This window comes from Acipenser ruthenus, chromosome 3, assembly GCF_902713425.1.
Source record: "Acipenser ruthenus chromosome 3, fAciRut3.2 maternal haplotype, whole genome shotgun sequence".
Lineage (NCBI taxonomy): Eukaryota > Metazoa > Chordata > Actinopteri > Acipenseriformes > Acipenseridae > Acipenser > Acipenser ruthenus.
This window is the reverse complement of record NC_081191.1, coordinates 32,371,013-32,392,247: the sequence shown is the minus strand read 5'-3', so window position 1 is coordinate 32,392,247 and position 21,235 is coordinate 32,371,013. Positions and strand designations below refer to the sequence as shown.

Below are 21,235 nucleotides of genomic sequence, written 5' to 3'. Positions count from 1 at the left end.
CGGCGTCCTCCTGGCACCTTCCAATAGACCTGGCTGGGCAGCACCTTCAAGGAATCTGCCTGAGTGTAAGGGTTTCGTGCAGTAATCCTCTGGTTCTTTTCCCCTTGTAGGCACAATTGCCTGGAATTAATAACTATTTTTGATATAAGTACATATCTGAACTAATATTTTGCATTCATTACTGAGCACACAGTATGCAGGTCAGCATGTGTACTATTGACTGGAGCAACTTCCGAGCACCCAGCACAAAGGAGGGGGTAGAGAGCTCTCTGACCATTGGACTTTAACTGAACCCGACACAAAGGGTCGCTACAGGATCGTAAATAGATCGGAGCATCCAATCAGAATTTATGGAGGAAACGAAAGCTAGAGACAGCAGAAGGAAGTCATAATTAGATAATGTATTCATCCCATGCAGGGTGAGGCAACCCATTGTCCAACACAATGGAAGACAGTTGTAGGGGTAATGTGTAAGTCTTTATGTGAAAGTCCTATAAGAACTGGCAACTTGCAACCTGAACTTGGAACTGGTTTCCGATTTGGTTCCCAAATTGGTTTCTGAGTCTAACATGGCGTCATAAGAGAAGATAACGTTAAGCTTTATACGTTTTGACTGCAAGAAGATTCTGTACCCTGCAATAAACGAACGTCGAAGAAAGCTCCGCGTTCAGGACTCCTGCTAATAGGAAAAGAGACGTCTGCGAGTCAGTTTATCTACGCGTTGAAACGAACCATTCCCGGCTCGGATACAAGCTTCTGTTCCCAGTTGTAACCACAGCATAACGAGGCTGTGTCTACCTTCAAGGTGAAGCATTCAAGGGAAGAAGAAAGCACACATGCTGTGTGTGAAACCCCCACTTGGGTTTTGAAGATAAAGGAACACATGTGACGTGTGTGAAACCCCCACTTGGGTTTTGAAGATAAAGGAGCCCAACTTGGGTTTGAAGATTTGTGGAAACGAAGCGAAAATTTAACTATAACGGAAGATATGTTCTGCAGACTTTTGGGGTCTTCTTCAAGGAACCATTGAGTACAATTTCATTACCTTTTGTGTTAGAATGAAATGTTGAACCTATACTGAATGTTAGGAAAGCAAAATGATTCTGCTTGTACTGTACAGTGTTTATTTCTACAGCTTTAGAAAAATAATTAAAACAATACAGTGTCTAGAGTTAATACGATTGTATATAACATAAATGTTTTTATTATTATTTATTTCTTAGCAGACACCCTTATCCAGGGCGACTTACAATTGTTACAAGATATCACAATATACACATTATACAGATATCACATTATTTTTACATACAATTACCCATTTATACAGTTGGGTTATTACTGGAGCAATCTAGGTAAAGTACCTTGCTCAAGGGTACAACAGCAGTGTCCACCACCTGGGATTGAATCCACAACCCTCCGGTCAAGAGTCCAGAGCCCTAACCACTACTCCACACTGTTGCCCATTTTACAGATGCTTCCTGTTTTTTTTTATGTGAACAAGGAGTCTCAGTCAGGCTCCAGATTACCTCTGCTGTTTCGTTTAAAAATCTAAAAGTTATTTTACTCAAGCGAAACAAGGTGCTCAAAAAGGGGGGGAAGCTTGGGGCTCCCGAGTGGCGCATCCAGTAAAGGTGCTCCACGTGAGTGCAGGATGCGCTCTATAGCCTGCAAGTCGCGAGTTCGAATCCAGGCTATTCCTTTGCCGATCGAGGACGGGAGCTTCCAAGGAGCGGCGCACAATTGGCCGAGCGTCGCCCAGGGGGAGGGAGGGTTAGGTCGGTCAGGGTGTCCTCGGCTCACCGCGCACCAGCGACCCCTGTAGTCTGGCCGGGTGCCTGCAGGCTTGCCTGTAAGCTGCCTGACAGCTGCGTTGTCCTCCGACGCTGTAGCTCTTGGGTGGCTGCATGGTGAGTCTGCAGTGTGAAAAAAAGCGGTCGGCTTGACGGCACGCGCTTCGGAGGACAGCGTGTGTTCATCTTCGCCCTCCCGAGTCAGCGCAGGGGTGGTAGCGGTAAGCCGACCGTAATAAAATAATTGGCCTTTCCAAATTGGGAGAAAATAATAAAAAATAATTGGCAACGACTAAATTTAAAAAAAAAAAAAAAAAAAAAAGGAGGGGAAGCTTGAAAATGTATATTTAGTACATTGAGCGTACTTTTCAGCTAGTTAACGAATACATCAAAAATGTGTCCTTTAACCTATTAAGGAACAAGCGTTTTTCAGTGGGATGCTCCCCCAGGACCAGGGTTTTTTTTTTTGGATGTATTTGACTCTCTTCCTATAAAAAATCACTAAAAATCAGTTTTTTCCAGTAGTATCTTGGAATTTGTGTCCTTTTTTTCAGAACACTCTGGGGAACATTATAAATAACTTCATTGGGAAAGCCTCTACCTATATTAAAAACAAAAACAAAACAATTCAAACATTTATGTTTCCTTTGTTATTTTTTTTTTAGCCCAAGGTCCTACAAAATATATCTGTAATTCTGTCCATAGGCCACGATAAAAAACACACTTTGTTTCTTTGACTTATTGGGCCACCATACTTTGCAGTACAGGTGGGTGATAACAAACAAACAGTGACTGTGGTGTTGTTGTTCTGGGTAGGGCTGGCCCAAGGCGACAGCTCCGGAGGTGTGTTAGCCATCTAGTGAATTCACAAAACAAAAGACATTTACCAACAGTGCTACAAACAAACAAAACACTCACAAATACTTTTTCACAGTTCAAATGGGGAATCTCTCCTTGTCCTTCCAGTTCCGTATGCTCTCTAAAACCAAGCGAAAGAAAAGATTTACGATTCTCCGGCCCCTTTATGCCATTACGCATCCCCTTGGTAAACGATTGCAGCTGTCTTTACTGTCTGCATCTCCTACATCGCTTACCTTCCAGATCAATACGTTCCTGCAACAGAGTCTCGCCTTCTTCCAGACTGACCGACTTCCCGTCCCAGGAAAAGAACTGTCAGGCCAGCATGTCCAAAGCCTTTTCCTTTCGCTGCTTAGCACCCTCACAGGTTGGAAGTGAGATTTACAAGCAAAACTCATTATATTTCTGTCACAGTCTGATATCACTGAGACGGTGTGAACGTGTGGTTAGTAGTGCACAGGTGTAGAAGTGAGGCAGTGATTATAAGCAACAGTCCAACAACAGTTCAATGGTCAAAACAAAGCTTTATTATTGCTGTTAAATAATACGACTGATTATACACAACGATTTGTACAGCCAGTCAAAACCACGGGGTTCAATCCCCAAAATAATAATACAATAACACACACTTTAAAACACCTACACGATCACCAGCCCAACAGTGAGTGCTCTTGGTACAAGTGGTGTTTTGAACTGTGAACAGTGAGTAACAGTGCAATACAGTCCGGGTTTGATGCTGGCTGAATAGCGACAGCTCCTGGACAGCTCCCGTCTACAAAGACAAACGCAGACAGTTAGCAAAACAAACAAAACACTTAATACTCACTCTCCTTATTAACTATTTCAGTTCTCTCAATGGGTCCTTTCCGTAACCATAGCGAAAGACCAGATAATTGGGGCCACTTCCCCTAAATATCCTCCATCACGCCCTCTTTCGGTGGCCCGGCCAATCACGTCTCCTCCAATCCGTGACTGACACATCGGCTACCGTGTTCAGGCGCTGACTTCTGGTATCGTGGCCCCGCCCCCTTCCTGGATGGCTGGCTTCCGACTGACCCTGGAATGAACTGCCCAACCATCCATTCCGGGGCGCTCTGCTCCGGCTATACAGTGTCCTCACAAGTCAGGAGGGAGATTATTGATTAAGATTCATTCACTCTCTGTCACAGATGGTCATTTAATTTTTAAAGGGCAGAGATAGTTTACAGCAGCACGCAGAAACAAAACATCACAGGAACTTGTTTAGAGAGATAAGAAAGAAACTGAAAAAAAACACTCTAAATCAATGCATTTGACTTATAATTATGTCAGAAGATTTATTCTGTCTTGTGTTTTAATATACAGTGCACTATGTGTATAAGAATCACATCCGTCCTGGATGATTTGGACAGTATACAAATGTCAATGGTGCTCAGTCACTAAGGACAATACATCAAAACAATCAAAACAAGTCATTGTGGATAAGCAGCTTGTTATATGATCACAATTATGTTTACTCAAAGCTACAGAATCCTATTTTACTACAGTATACTTGAGAAGCGATCGTCTCGTGAGGGCGCCTAGTTTAACTGCTGTGCGGTGTTGCGTGTAATGGCCTTTGAATTAAAACAGTACAGTATTTTATTGTAAGGACTACCACTGCATTAAAACAACTGCGGCTTGCTTTTTTTCAGTTGCGATGCTCGTTTTCGCTAACAGAGAACAAAAAAAAGATATACCTGCGCAATGCAGTGGCGCAGTCACTGTTTGATTACAAACTTGTCTAGTGTTCCCTGGATCATTGCACAATCCACAAGCTTGTTAACCTCCTTTTCAAGGCGATAGAGGAGGTTAAAATCACTGAAGCCCCTGTACCAGGGATTATACTGTAAACACACACTTACAAAATGTAACAATAAAACAATTCGGTAACGTTTTATATTGCGTGGCATAAATTAATATTGCATAAGTTAAATTGATATTTAATAAATATGCATTATGGTCTCTTGCTAAATGTTAACCAAATGTCGATTGAAAATATAATTGCATATCACGTCCATTTATATTACGTTTTGTTACCCTTAAAAATATGTAATAATTTCCCATTGTTTACATGTTTATAATTGAAAATACAGTTAATCTGACTTAAATGTTCATGGAAAGTAACAAGGAATAATTGAACGTAAATTTAATATAATTTGCATATCTATTAAATATTAATTTAACATTAATTTAATATGCAATTACATATCTATTTAATATTAATTTATGCCACACAATATAAAGCGTTAATAACAATTCAGTGCTACATAGTAGCATAACTCTGTCCCTTATGTGGTACTGAGTTTCTTTTTACACCTTTGTTCATGTACATCCACCCAGAGGTGTCCTGGCATTCTCATCCATCAGCCAGTCAGTACTAGGTCCGTGCGGGCTGGCAGCTGTCACTTCCGTTTGTTCTCCAAAATCCTGAATCTCTTTTGAGAGATCTCTATAGGTGGACCTGTATGGTTGCCAGTTATTGCCACGACCGTATCCCGATGGATTACCAAATCGTTTGCTATGCCTTGCTTTGTTAAATCAGAATTATAACGCATTGTAATGTGTTGCCACACAACTTTGCCATGAAACAGTTTTTACTAAAAAAACATTGTGTTCATCAGGGATTTCTTATTGGCATCTGCTTAGCTACGTCCTGCAATGGTGATATTATGGGATATTATGAGAGAAAAGTACTGAACAAGATTAGGAATTACCCTTGTGCAAGTGTCAATGAATATCTGCCAGCTAGCATACTGATCAAATTTAAACCACAGATTATATGTCATGGTCTCAGAGTATTAGAGAATTACATAAACATGTATGAAATAGCAAACAGATTCACTCTGCCTTACTGGCACTGACAGCAATTTACTGATGTCATTTTCCAGGTTAATGAATAATTTGATTCCCATTCCAAACCCTATCTACTATGTTGAAAGCAGCACACTACTGTGTCTGATTCAAACATATGCACTATATAGATTAAACCATAAAATTACAAATACTCTTACAAAAACACAGAAGCAATGCCAAACATTTAGGGGACCTTAACAGCTTTCACAAGCAACCATATTCTAACAAAAACCACCACCATCTAAATCATATTCTAACAAAAACCACCACCATCTAAATCATATTCTAACAAAAACCACCACCATCTAAATCATATTCTAACAAAAACCACCACCATCTAAATCAAATTATGGTCACAGAATGTTGCCTGCCTGTCACAACAAAATGTTAAAGGAAGCCTCACAAATTTAATCGACGTTGCTAATAAACAGTTTTTCAATATTGGTTGCTAGCTACCACTTCAACTGCATGCAATGACATTGCATTACATACAGTTTGCTCTGACTGTAAATTACAATAATTTCATGACATTGACTGATTAGATATAACATTGATTTCTGATGTCAAAATTATGCTACTTGGCGAATTAATATGATGATGGTTGAAGTTTTACTGTTGAGGCATTATACATGTTGTAAATGCTACAGTATATGAACAGAATTAGACAAAATAACATATTTTTCCGATATGCATATGGTACTGTGTACTGTATAATACCTTAAGTCGCTGATCGTGCTGTAATTTCGCAAGTACATTATTACAATTCGATTACAGTACCCGTTTAGTTTGTAACTTAAGTTCCCATTGTGTTGTTTTTATATCCAATGTGGACATTGAAACTATTCTGTACTTATCAGCTTCAGGGCAGACTCAGGACTGTAGTGTTTGAATTTTAAACAAATTACAAAGTGTTGAAATTAAGAAGCTCTAAAAGACAACGGAAAGCAGGATTTCTTTATCACGTACCCTGAGTGGGATGGTGTTAGTTTATCTGGGGAAGTCTGGGCAACCTAATGAGTGATAACGAGGAAATAGGAGAGCGTCACAGAAACTTGAGCCGCATCGGATAGCAGAGACTGTGGGACCCTTCAAGAGGCAGCACCTTTTATTTGAAGTTTTGTTAGTGTTTTATTTTCCCTGTTTTTTCATGATTTGGTTTTGAACTTTCTGTTTGCTTTCTGGCACTTGCAGGTGTCTCAGAACGGTACCACTGAAAACCAAACTCCTGTACCATTGTTGGTAGTGGCCATGTGATGAATCATGTTCGTTGGTAGTGTTCATCAAATGGAAGTTTGTCGGTAATACAGTGGCTGAGTTGATGCAAGAAACACATTGACACAGGGTTTGAAGGGAATCCACTTCTTAGTTACCTTTATTGTAGCTTAGGAGTTACACATAACTCAGTTCCTTGGTATACATACAAGTTTGACCATACAGTAGCCACAGTAGAGTCGGGTTCGGGTCGGAATGTGAATTTTTTCACGGTTTGCGGTTCAGATATGGATCAAACAAATGTAATTTTCAATTCAGGCTCGGTGTGAATTTGAATCACCAAAAACATTTTCTGTTCTTTTGGCATACCCATCTGTAACCCTTTCCCAAATAACGTATTAGAAGGTAAATGTACCGGTATTTCCTGCACTAAAGCAGGAGGCGATTAGGGAGGAGTCAGCTGACTAAGCAGTGTTCTCGGTTTGTTTTGCCGCTTGTTTGATATGTCACAAGATCCTTTTATCACGTCTGCTTGGAATGCAGTAAGGGTGCTTCAAACTAATCCACCATTACAGAGATTCCAAACTTGAAGCCTAATTGACTGACAATCCATGAGGTTTATAATTGAACTGTATTATTAACATGCACCTAAATAACTGGACAGTGAACCTTATTCACAACATTTTAAGAACTGTTTAAGGAAGCTATATTTATCACCATCAGTAGGTCCCAGCCCTGTAGTTTAGATTTTTGTTTATTATGTCTATTTGATATTCAAAATACTGTAGATAGTTTTCAACTGCTCTGTGCAGTATAGTAGCTTTTATCTGGGTAAACATATTTTTGTGAGGTAATTTATTACATCACAAAAGTTAATGGCCAGCACCAAAACCCGGAACAGCACTGCACTATTGTCACTGTTATAAACCTGTATCACCCACCACGAGCACTACTCAACGCACCCACGACTGGTGACCGTTAGTATATTGTGGGACGGATATTTGTGTTTATTATTTGGGACTGCAACCCTGTTGTTATATACTCCGTGCTCTACACATTGCTGTGTATTGCCGGGGATTATTATTTGGTCACCAGACCTGGATATAAAAATAAAAACTGTTTCCAAACTGGATTTAAAAGCTCTCTGTCTGCTTAATTATGCACTGCATCACTCCTGTACCTGTACCCAATAAACCACTTTGCCACAAGCCCCCATACTTACCTAATCATGGGCCTAAAGAAAACTTCCAGTTAGTACGGTTTGAGGTTTTGTGAAGTGCACACCTGGATACCACCAGCTGTACTGAGACGCCACACATCACCTTTAGCTTATGCCTCCAATCAGCCATCAGAAAGCAATTACTTTTGTCCCCTGAATAGTATCAAACAAGCCTGTAAGAGGTGAATTCCAATTTTGAATTGCATCCCTATCATTTTTAAATCATATTCAGTAGGCCTCAGTTCTGTATCCTGATTGATTGTAAGAGAGTTGCAAAGGTAGCCGGGAACACCTTTCCAATCACTATCTCACCTGTGAGTCATGTGATTACTCCTTTAAGAACTAATAACAGGAGAAAAGAGAGTCAGTTGAGATTGTTCAAAATTAAATTCTAATCAGATTGGAAAGAATAATTAATTTAACAGCAGTAATTAAAGAGTTCTTAAAAAGAGTTGATAAGTTGGAGGACCATCCTGAGACTATTATGTCCAAATTACATCAAAGCACCCACACTGAAGTACCGTTTCATGATTAGTCAGGCTCAATGCGTACAAACAATATTAAAATAGTCAGGTTACAGTTCCTAGGAGCGCAATGGACCGTGGGACTTAAAACGATAGTATCCTGCCAGGAACTGTATGTTATGCTTACAACCTGCAAATATGGAGCCCATGCCAGTGGAAGACATAACGCTTCTTAGCATGAACGTTATGGATGTTTCTTAAAAACAAAAAACTTAGGCGGGCTTTGCATAGACTCCATGAACATGCCATAAATATGCATTTTATAGTACAAAGTAAGCACAATCCACCATTTTACAAAATAAATAAGCCTCAAAAATGATATACAGTGAAGCTGTATTGTTAGTTGTTCTCAACTCCTTTATGCACCTGTTTGAGTATTTGCAAGGTCTGCGCCATACATATCAAAGAGCATTTGGGGATCTTGGAGGATACACAAAAAAAATGCCGGAAAAAATGACTGAAAATGCACACTGCTATCGATCGCGCAGTATGTCCAGGGCTTAATTCCCACACCACAATAAACAAATGAAATCCCCAAATTACTAGTAAATACATGATAATTAATCAATATTGCAGTATAAAGAATAAAAATGTTGCATTACGACTTCAAAATGACCAGAATCCTTGTAAAATGAATGTTAAAGTCTGGTCACTTTCTGAATGAAGTGAAGGTCTGCTGGAAGCCAAGGCTGCTGGGAAATGTAGTTTGTTTGGGCAGGCAATAGGGTCAGGCACAAGATTCTCATTTAGTGAACTGACTGTGCATTGGTGGGATGGTTTGAGGGGAGGAGTTAACCCCCTTTATAAGCAGGCACACAGCAGCAGAACAACAGAAGCAACCAGGAGACTGATGAAGAGGAAACTGAAAGAGACAGAGGAAAGGGACCATTATTCGATCAGTATGGATATTCTATTGCAGTTGATTTCTTTTTTTGTGTGAATTTAATAACATTGACAAAATGTTCCATCAATAAATATATACTTAATTCAAAGCAAAGGAAGCATGAGCCATGTCTACTTTTAAAATGTATTATTCATTGATATTTAACCAATGTTTTACCAGCCAAGGATATCGGAGTGGGATTAGCAGCCATTTATGTCAGCCGCAAAATGACAAGAAAAGAGAAATGCAGGTTTAGTCTGCGGCAGTCTGAAGCCATCTATTTTTCAAAAACAGCTCTGTGATAACTTCTGTATTTACAAAGTGTGTGTTTTCACACAAATTCTACTGGTATTTATATGTTACACAGTATTTTTAATAACAAAGCAGTATAGTTTCAATAAAGTGTGATCACTATAGAAAAAGCCATCTATGTTTAAAATTTAAAGGATTTTATTTTTAAATGAGTGTTCAAATAAACACATATATTAAAATAGAAATATACTATTCTTAGTTGAATTGACAGACAGACAGGCAAGCAAAATAGGTAATTAGATAGATAGGTAGATAGATAGATAGATAGGTAGGTAGCTTGGGTGCAATATGCAATCTTGTAATCCAACTTCTGTTGCAAGAATTAATTGTGCTACTGCACTGCAGTGACAATAGTCCCATATAGCAAAACTCCCAAAAGGCATTACACCAGTTTTTTGTTGTTTTTTTTGTCATATAATTAATGTTTAATATTAATCGGCACCAGGTGGTTTAACAGCTTTACAGCTGGGACGAAATGCTGACAGGAGGTACAAATAAGTTAATTCCAACTAAAACAATGATTCACTGTGGCAGTCACTTTATAAAAATGGTCCCATATGTCAGTGAGACACATACATTAGTTAGTGCTGCACTATTTCAGGTTGGGGGTGTGAAGAGATTATCTATCACAGCATTTACATTTGCTTGAAATAATTTAAATAGGTTTTCTCTTCATAAACACTGTACCAAATGAGACTAGACGCCTACATTAATGATACAACATTAGGAATATTTGTACTAGGTTTTACCTTTGTATACTGTAGGTCCCATACTGTACATAAAATAACATTTTTAATTATTATTTTTACATATATAGTAGTATGTTATAATTAGCTGTTTTAAATATTAAATTCAAATACATTTTAATGTAAATACTTTAACTAAGTGCATTTGTGAATATACTTAATAACAAGGCTTCACAGCTGACTGGCTGAAGCACAGCTAACCATCTAAAATAATTTCCCTGCATCAATTTGCATTAAGTAAGGCCATGTAAATTGATACAATACAGTGCAGATAACACATGAATACTCCCAGTGAATACAGTATAGTGATTAGAGGTAGCCACCGAACACTTAGTAACATATTATATGTCATTAAATCTGAATAAAAAAAAAAGAATTTTAACCTTTTTAATTTCTTTTTCAGAGGCTGTTGTGGTTTAAATGTTAAGAATGTTTTGCCATTGACATTCTGAGTGTGGGATCTACACTCTCAGCAACATTATAAGCGTAGTTGCTGCTAATAGGTTCCAATGGGGGTGTGACTTTGAATAATAATGATAATAATAACTTTCACTGTATATAGGAACTGTAGCAGGTAAATACCCAGATAATGAAGTAAAATCAATAATTAAATATTTAAAAACAAACCAAAAAAAAATTATAAAACATTACACAACAAATGTTATACGTGTCTTTTTTGCCCCTAACTGGGTGTCTACAATCAACCCTTAACATAACCCAACAAGAGCCCCATTGCCTAGCTGCCACACAAATTATGTTAGGAAAACCCTTGAATGGTGACTCTGGGCTGGCATGCGTCACTTCTATACACATTTGACCACTGCTATATATCTAAACAAAATTGACTTTAAAAAACTCCAATATGTGCATGTGGATCAAATAGATTAAAGACAGTCATAGTATGTGTAAGCTGGATGTCTTCCTACTATTATATGTAAGCTCACAAATCACATGTAATTCATTTCTGAGAAATAATTGTTGTTTTTTTCTTCTGCTCATTATGCAGGAGTAACTTGTGGTTCACCCTTCTCGTCAGACTTTAAAAAGCATGTCTGATTTAATTTGCAAGACACTAATTATATAGCAGGTTTTTAGCATGGGGGCAGGAGTTGCTGTATTCACTAATTTTAACCTTTTGCAGATATAGTACCATATATGACACAAATAGTTATTGACATGATCCCCTTACTCTCTTTTTAGCCAACTTACAAGGGTATATTAGATTCCTGATTTAAGGAGAATATTTACAAACCAACAAAAATGAGAAGAATCAGCTTGACATTCCAGTGAGACAAATACAGAGTAATTAAAATGGAAAAAGATAAGGGAAGCTGTGTGACACACACACACACACACACACACACACACACACACACACACACACACACACACACACACACACACACAGCGCAAAGCTTGATCATCAGGCTGATCGAGCAGCAGAAAGCTGGATTCATACGACTGATATCACTTAGTGCAGCTGCAGTAAACTCTCTCTCTCCCTCCCCCCTCTCTGTCTCCTTCCATCTCTCTCTCTCTTTTGTTTTTTCTCTCTCCCTCCCTCAGTCACTTACTTCATTCCAGTTCAACATGTTGCTGGGACGATGCTACAGACTACGTGTCAAGCTTTTCTGCCAGCATATCGGATGCATACAGGTTCACTGAATTTAAAAGAAATCAGTGAGGGCATAACATTTAAACAGGAGAAGGTAGATCACCCCAAACCAGTTTCCATGTGGCAAGAGGCAATGAGAAGGAGACGCTATTTGCTGGATAGGACTGAAAATGCCACGGGTAAACAGAAGTCTACAGATTGGCTATATGAGTCCTACTACTGCATGAGCCAGCAGCACCCTCTGATTGTGTTTCTGCTTCTGATTGTGATGGGAGCCTGTGTGGCTCTACTGGCTGTCTTCTTTGCTTCTGGGCTGGTAAGGACCGTCAATGTACAGTAATAGGATGAAGTGACCAGAAAGCCTCTTTGCTCTTTTTAAGTGCATGCTTGATTAACCCCTTGACAGACCTGCTATTCTATTGCATTCTTTTCCACTTCTATGATCATCTTTATATTAATGAAAATGAACTTTTTAAAGGTGCTCTGCAGATAAGAAAGGCATTAGCCAGTTCCATGCATGTGTGTACAATTACTGTTTTTATTCCACTGTGTATCCATATGTCCATGCATGTCAGTCCCTTGAGGAGACAAAAAAGTGAATTGTGGAATTTTATTAAGTAAAATAATAAGGGATAGGTATAAAAAAAAAACAGCAGTCAGCAATATATGGTTTTATAATAGTCCTACAGGGTTTTATTTTCCCAATTATATATTTTTTCATGTGGTTACTTATATTAGACCATGTCATATTATTTTTAAATTAATTTCTACCTCTGGAATGCAAAGTCCAGTTCAGCACATGCTTTTGTTTACTACATTCTGTGGAACATCTACATTACAGTAAATTGTATACATTTGCAAACATTAATATGGTATATGTAAAGAATGCTATTTTGAACACCTTTTTTAAATAAACAGTTTTTAGCCCTGCAAAAAAACAAAAAAAAAAACAAAAAAAACATCACTTTACAGAATATTGTGTTTTCTTGTGATTTTGAGTGATGCATTCTTTATCTTTTTCACGATTGCTTCATTTTTAGCATTCCTGTTTCACTTAATAATTTTGAAAGACTGGTATATCAAAATCTGAAAGACAATGGGGAATTTTGAATCATTTAACATGTGTTTTTCTAATTATTTAAATGCGGTAAAAAAAAAAAAGTTTGGATAACATGCATAGACAATCTAACATTAAAAAAATTAATAAAAAAACTGTAGTTTTAAACTGGATAGAACAAGTGACTGAATACATCACCGAGTGGCAATATATTTAGTGGGGAACAAAACAACTGTAACTAAACAGCTAGTCAGAAAGAACTTAGGTGCAAGAAGGACCAATTCAATTGTTGTAGATTCTTGCTAATTTGATACTGTTATATTTTGTCCTAGTATTTTGATAGGCACATTTGCTTTCAAATGTGTACCTTTATATTTTAACTATACAAGGACATATTCATACAATATATGCGTTTGTAAGCAGCATAGAGTAAGGGCAAGCATGTTTAAACAGGAAGAGGTAGCTTGTGTCTAAAACCAAAATTCCCTTTGGGGAATATAAACAAACAATAAGGTCAATAATGCCATTCTTAGTGTTGTTTATTTGAGCCAGTTAAAGGTGCAGTACATACAATTTTACAATTTTTCATTTTAAAAGCACAATAGGCGTTTCCTGTAAAATGTTATTCGGTATTACAAAAACATTAAACCCTTATTTTCAATCTGTTTACACTTTTGTTTTGCTTCCCTGAGCCAAGCTAGAGCTTGCAGATGGCATGCATAATCTCATCACCTCGAGCAGCTAGGTAGGAGTGAGCTCGTGCCTGTTTCATGGAGTGACAAGAATATTCTAAGAGGGAGGCAGCTTCTGTGCCTGCAGTTGAAAGAACCTTCAGGGATTGTAAACAAACTGGATAGCCAGTGGTCTGGTGTCTTCAGCAGTGTGCGCTTAAGGAAAAACTATGGTAAAATGTACTAAAAAGTCACCTGGTAATCGATTAAAAATAATTTCATGGTTGATGAGCAGTGAAAGGATAACATTCTTTGTTTGTTTTTGCCTCATCCGCTCATGACATAAATACAGTATGTCATGGTTTTTCATGATATGCCCTCTATTTAGTAGAACATTTAACATAATTACTGGGCATTGCAGCTTTAAATGGGGTGTTTTTAGTGTTAATTATGCTTTGAAGATGATTGCAGTGCATTTAATTACAGCGTCACTACTTTGTCTTTTTTTCTTTTTGTTTACACAATGGTTATGCAATAGAGAAGTAAGGATAACTTTTTTTTAAGTAACAGCAGTAAAAATGTGTTTGGTTTACAAACACCTATACTGGCTGAGAAAAACAAAGAATGGGTGGTGCTTTAGATTTACATGTCTGTACTATTTTACTGTGTATGGATGTCAATTGTGTAATATTACAATGAAAGTATAAAATAGCTCTGTAACAAATGTTAAACCCCCCCCCAAAAAAAATTGTTGTTATTCTGTATATCAAGGTACTCAGAAACCCAATACCTTTCAGTGCAGAAGACCCTTATCTAATGACCTGTATTGGTTGTTTAAGGTTCCCTTTCAAATCGAAGACGACCACCAACCAATACTTTTGGGATATGCCTGCCTTAGGTAGGTATTCGTTGAGCATTTTATGTCAGAGCTGCCGATAGGCCCCTCTGTGGAGTGACGTCCTCAGTCCCGCCTACCGAGGGAATAAGTAGTCACAAAAGCAGCTCCTACCTCCTCTGACCATACCTTTGGAACAGCGGTAGAGAAATTGCTGCAGCGCTCTCTCATCGAGAACGCAAGGCGTCTAGCAGGTAGCCTCAATGCTGGTGTCCGTTGTACTTACACGGTGACTCAGACGGTTCCGATACCCACTGCCCCGTGTGATGACCTGAGGCACCGCCTTCAGGCTTCCGTGGCAGCTAACAGCCGGGCCTAACCACAACGACGGGAGGGAGCTGGACGTGGGATTCTAACACAGCAGTCATCTCGGAGGTAGTCCCAACGCCGCCCCAGGCAGCCCCCACTTGGGTGCTCGCCACCGTACACAACGGTTATGCACACCATCACATTCTCCAGTCTGTCCAGCCGGGTGACTGGTTTACAACAGTGGACCGAAAGGACGCTTATTTCCACATCCCTAATCGTCCAGCACACAGGAAGTATCTCCGCTTTGCCTTTCAGGGGAACATCTGTGAGTTTTCCATGATGTCATTCAGCCTCTCCTTAGCCCCCTGCACGTTTTCAAAGTGCATGGATGCCATCCTAGCTCCCTTGCAGCTGCAAGGGATCAGTGTGATGAACTACCTGGATGACTGATTGATCTCTTCCCAGTCGCAGGAAGGAGCAGTGGCCCACACAGCGATTGTGACAATGCATCTGTTGAGGCTGGGTCTCACCCTCAGCAATGCTAAGAGCCAATTAATACAGATGCAAAGTGCAGTCTACTTGGGTCTCCGGCTGGATTCCCTTGCGATGCGAGTCTACCTGTCGGATGACAGAGTAGCTGCCATTCACAACTGTCTGGCCCTGGTTCAACAATGGTTCACAGTACAATTGGTGTTGTGTCAAAAACTATTGGGCCTGATGGCCGCAGCTTCATCAGCCATCAAACTGGGGTTACTCCACATGCGCCCAATCCAAGCGTGACTCAGTGCCTTTCGGCTACACCCCAGCGCGACAGACACCGTTGGCTGACTGTGTCTCGCCTATGCTGGGAAGCCTTACGCTGATGGATGCAAGCCTCTCACCTGAGTGAAGGGTGGAGTGATACACAACCGTCAAGTGGTGACGACAGACACATCCAACCTGGATTGGGGGGCGGTCTGGGCAGGCAGAGGAGTCAGCGGGTCCTGTACAGGCCACTGGACATCGCTGCACATAAATATGCTGGAGCTCCGAGCAGCGCACTAGCCAACGAACGGCCCAAAGCGCTTTTGTACACTTTCCCGCCGATACCGCTACTCCCTGCCTTCCTGGAGAAGGTCAGGAGAGACAAAAGCAATAGTTCTCCTGGTGGCCCCCAGATGGCCCAGGAGAATCTGGTTTTCAAACCTTTGCCAGCTGCTGCAGGGCCAGCCCTGGGAGATCCCGCTGCGCAAGGATCTCCTCAGTCAGGCGCAAGGTACCCTCTGGCATACAGAACCGGGCAGACTTCAGCTGTGGGTCTGGCCCCTGAACAGGACTGTCTGTCCGCCTTAAGGCTCTCAGATGCGGTCGTTAGTACAGGTCATGATCACATCTACTGCTCCATAGAAATTATTTTACAGTTTCTGTAGGATTTGCTAGAGGTAGGCGTGTTCCCCTCTATGCTGAAAGTGTACCTGGCAGCTATATCTGCATGCCACGTCCCCATAGACTCACTATCGCGGGGGTTATATTCTGGCGACCCATTTTCTAAGGGTGCTCGGTGGCTCCGTCCCTCTAGAAAGGACGTCCTCCCCGAGTGGAGTCTGGACGTAATATTGGAGGCTCTCACTAAAGCCCCGTTTGAGCCTATACATTCCATAGAGCTGAAATATCTCTCTATGAAGACAGCCTTTTTATTGGCCATCACCTCCGCTAAGCTGGTCAGTGAGCTACAGGCTCTGTCTGTGCACAGTTCCTGTATGCGCATTTGGGATAATGGAAACAAGCTGTTCCAAATCGTTGTGCACGAACCCTGCATTCCTAGCTAAGGTGATTGCGGCTTTCTACTGGAACCAATCAGTGGAACTAGAGGCCTTCCCTCTCCCTCCCACAGAGGCGGTTAGGAAACTGAATTCCCTCTGCCCAGTGAGGTCATTGAGAGGTTATGTGGAAAGGACGAAAGCACTGTGTCAATCTGACCAGGTCTTCTTTTTGCTATGGTAAAAGGACCCTGAGTCAAGCCCTCTCGAAGCAGCGACTAGCCCACAGGATTGTGGACACAGTATCGACTGCATACAATAATGCTGGCCTACCCCCACCTGGGAGGATGGCCGCGCACTCTACCAGAGGTGTGACTGCGTCACAGGCTCTCTTTCGAGGTGCCTCATTGACTGACATTTGTACTGCGGCTAGCTGGGCTATGCACATACATTCACCAGGTTCTACCGACTTAATGTGGTAGATCCCTGTAAGCCTTCATTAGGCACAAGGGTCCTTGAGGTTGTATGTGCACACCACCAACACAAGTTGGCGACAGCGAGGCATCCCTCAAATGCTGTCCGCTCATGCTTCCTCGCGACAGCTCTGGTATACTTTCCCAAAAGTATTGGTTGGTTGTAGTCTTCGAATTGAAAGGGAACGTTAGGTTACTTACCATAACTCTGGTTCCCTGAAAGAGAAGATGACCACTAAACCTTGCGAAGTAACATCACTCGCATTCACGGGTTCAATGCAAAAGAGGAAGTGAGCTCCGCGGAGCGACTACTTATTCCCTTGGCAGGCGGGACCGAGGACGTCACTCCATGGAGGGGTATATTGGCAGCTCTGACATAAAATGCTCAGTGAATACCTACTTAAGGCAGGCATATCACAAAATAATTGGTTGGTGGTCGTCTTCTCTTTCAGGGAACCAGGGTTATGGTAAGTAACCTAATGTTTTTCTTTGTATCTCAGTAATGTGTAATGTGGTTACCATTTCTTTATTGGTAACCTGCCGGCCCCAGTTTTCATAATTTTGTCATTGTGGTTTGAGAGAAAAGGTCAGGAAACCCTCAAGCTGCGTTTAATGACAATTCACATTGTAGGGGTTCCAATCAGAAATTGTCAGTTGGAAAATGTGGTATTATATTTTGTAACAAAGTGAAACATACAAATTGCAGGATTTATAAGGGTTTATATTGTTCAATTCAAACTGATAAGGCATTGTACAGGAACAATATAGGTCGGTATTCATAATTAGTGGAATGGAAAGTGAATTGCTTTGTCCTTGTCTTTAAAATGAAAATCCCACTGCCATCCGTTATTCAGTATGTTGTGTTGCTACAGAGGGTGATCATTGGTTACACTGACCTCATGCTGTGTAACATGTCTCGGTATATAATTTAATTCAATCTCACCACTTTATTAATTATTCAAGCATAATCTTCTGGGAAATGGAAATTATTTTTGACATGCTGTGTTCTATTGACCTAATACAAGTTTTGAATAGCATTAAAGTAAAAAATAGATTTCTGTCATAAGAAACCTTTTCACAACATTTTGTTATGCATTGTTACTGAGACAAGAAAAATACTAGGAGACTACGACTTCTCGCAGAAACTTTTGTCAATTATTTTTAATAAGTTTCTTTTCAGTATAAATGATCACTGAAGCTTCATCCTAAAGGTTAAGGCTGAAAATGTCCATATTCAGTAGTGTTTCAGCTCTCAGTGAATTTATGTCGCGTGTGGTCCTCTGCCCATTCACACAGACAGGACATTATCCCTCTCAATACCCAAATGCAAGTAAAATTAAGCATAAACATAACCTCAAAAAGAATATCCATATTTTTTACACTTTTTGGTATTACTGTTATGATATGAGCATTTGTTTCTGGAAATCTGGAATTCTAGGAAGTACCAGGCTTCATCATGCAGCACCAAAATATTTGTATCTTCACTGCAAAATCATTGGAAACTAGCTGTGTACTTTTCACTGGTTGGCTTTTTTACTGGCAATAAGCATTTCTTAAAATAAGGTTTGCAACAGGATTACAGGAATTAAGGAAGTGTATTTCTGTCTCAATAGGATGATACTTCTTTGATTTGTCCCTTTAAATCTGATACATTTTAACCTATGGAACGATCAATCCAAACTGGCACTGGTATACCCCCTCCTGGTGTTCCACACTTTGAACATGCATTTCCAAAGTCTAGAAAAGTATGAGGATAGTATGATGACATGCAACAAATAACTGTGAAAAAGGCAACTGATGGTTTTGGACACTCTATGCAATGTTAACATTAAGTGATCATAATTCTTGACATTTCCTTTAAGGTGTCATAATTAAAAATTGACATGACAGAAATCTGTTTGGGAAGATTGCCCGTCACTATGCCAGCAGACTGTGAAATCTTGACAGTTTTGTGAGTTTTGTGCTCCCTAATTCCAACGGGAATCAAATCAATAAGTGTTTAATAACACTACTTGGTATATAATAAAGCCATGCACATGCAACATTTCTCATATTATGCAAATGGAATGCAGATAATTCCATTGTGTGTACAACTAGGCAAATGTAACAGGGAAAGGAGAATATTGAAAATTATTTGATTTTCTTTCTCCCTCCCTCTCTCTCTCTCTCTCTCTCTCTCTCTCTCTCTCTCTCTCTCTCTCTCTCTCTCTCTCTCTCTCTCTCTTCTGGACTGGTGCCTGCAGGGTGTGTAAAACTGTCACTAGAATTTCTGTTTATCTGATAAATTTCTGACATGGAATTGATTAAGAGAGTCTTGGTAGGATAAATCACACAGGCCTCCTAAAAATAATGCAGAAGTGATTTTACACTGTTCATTTTTGTCTGCAGGATATTGAAGACCATGTGGCATTCATAATCACTGTCCCCACAGCGCTGGCAATATTCCTGACCATCTTTGTCCTGGTCTGCATCGAGTCAGTGTTCAAGAAACTGCTGCACATTTTTTCTTTGGTAATCTGGGCATGCCTTGTTGCCATGGGATACCTCTTCATGTTTTTTGGAGGAATCATCTGTCCCTGGGACCAGGTAAGGATTGCTGGCCTTGCATAATGCGTGTGCGTTTCAGCATTTAGTTGGCTACAGTCAAGTCTACCAAACACAATCAAATATCTAAGTTGACTTAAAACAAAATAGCTTATCTCAGAGAGTGATAAAACAAAGCTAAATATAATGAAATGAGACCACGTTTTGCATGACATGACAGTGGCCTTGGATTGTTTTCTTTCTATTTTCGCCTGTTGTCCAATTAATCCAGTTTGCAGATCACAGCATTCAAGTTTGCAACTCCCTAAACTAAGAATAAATTACTTAATAATTACTTTTTTTTCATTACTGATTACAACTATGAATTACATGAATTGTTTTTGGTGACTTACTGCAGATAAAAGTAAATACATTTGTTATTTATTTACTTGGTGAGAATAACTATTAATTAAGACATTTACATTGGAATAATTGCATAAAGAATAAACAAATATGTTTACAGTGTTTAATCAATTTATTTTTAGTTTTAGCTTTTTCTTTGAGTACAGTAATAAGGACACGTTCCAAGCGTACAATACCTTGGAAGTTGTACTTCAGTATAGTATCTTCAGGCTGCTAAATGGTTGCCATAGAAACTCTTTTCTGTTTGTAGCTGAGACTGAGGTTTCAACCTTTAAAAAAAAAAAAAATTTTCAGCTTGTTCCTGTCAAATACTTTTTTTCAGATACAATAATGACATTAGGCAAAAAGCCTGGTGTTAAAGGGTTAAGGCTATAGTATCATATAAATATGGAGACAAGAATAATCTATACAGAACAAAACCTACCTGAGAAGCAAGCTGTTGTCAGCAATTTCTATATTATATATTGCCAGTAATTGATTTAGTTTTTCAGAATGTATGTTGTGTAAGCATTCATCCACTATCCAGTACAAGTTTATTTGAAAAAAGAGCTATTAAATAGTTACCTATATTATGCAGAAAACAGTGCAGTGTGCAGCAATATATAGATTACATGATTTAGGATTTGATTAATGTGTATATAGGCAACTGTACATTATGTGAAAGCTGTATCCTGACATTGATAAAAGGATATTGTGGGTTTCGTTTTATTATTACTGTAAAGTAGGTTACTGGTCTTCATAAAGGTGATATATTTTCTAAGGTCTCTGTAGGCTACTTTATCAACAAGATACAAATAAAAAGGCTGGCTGACTTTCTCTGAATTGTTAGGTGTAAAACTAATGTTTCTTAATTGATTTACGGCCAAAGTGATGGACTTGTTAAACCTCTGAGAAAGACAGTGCAGGTCGGAGGTGGTAATAGTGACGTTAAAAATAATCTTTTCCAGACTTGCCTTTATACTAAAAGTTCCAGGATTCTGTGAGGAAAGTTTTACTTGAAAATATATTTCCATGTTATTACTCAGTAGAGGCAGAACTATTGGCAATTACCCAGTTATTACAATGTAATTACACAGCTGTGCATGTCCACTAATGTAAAGTGCAACAACATTTTGTGTATTTGAGAGGTTCCCAATCTGTTTCTACTGTAGTTTTATTCCTGTAGTTTACTA

At 39.4% G+C, this 21,235-nt stretch overlaps 1 protein-coding gene across 2 annotated transcripts in view; it reads left to right on the top strand.

The window, feature by feature from the left end:
* Positions 1-11,883: 11,883 nt before the first annotated feature.
* adcy2b (adenylate cyclase 2b (brain)) overlaps positions 11,884-21,235 on the top strand; it is a 169,753-nt gene continuing 160,401 nt past the window's right edge. The window contains exons 1-2 of one of the 2 annotated variants that reach the window (XM_033993096.3): positions 11,884-12,349; positions 19,506-19,703. In XM_033993096.3, coding sequence (XP_033848987.3) covers positions 12,023-12,349; positions 19,506-19,703 — 525 coding nt within the window. In that variant the 5' untranslated portion in view covers positions 11,884-12,022. The remainder of the gene's footprint in view (positions 12,350-19,505; positions 19,704-21,235) is intronic. The other variant, XM_033993098.3, reaches the window with a different exon arrangement.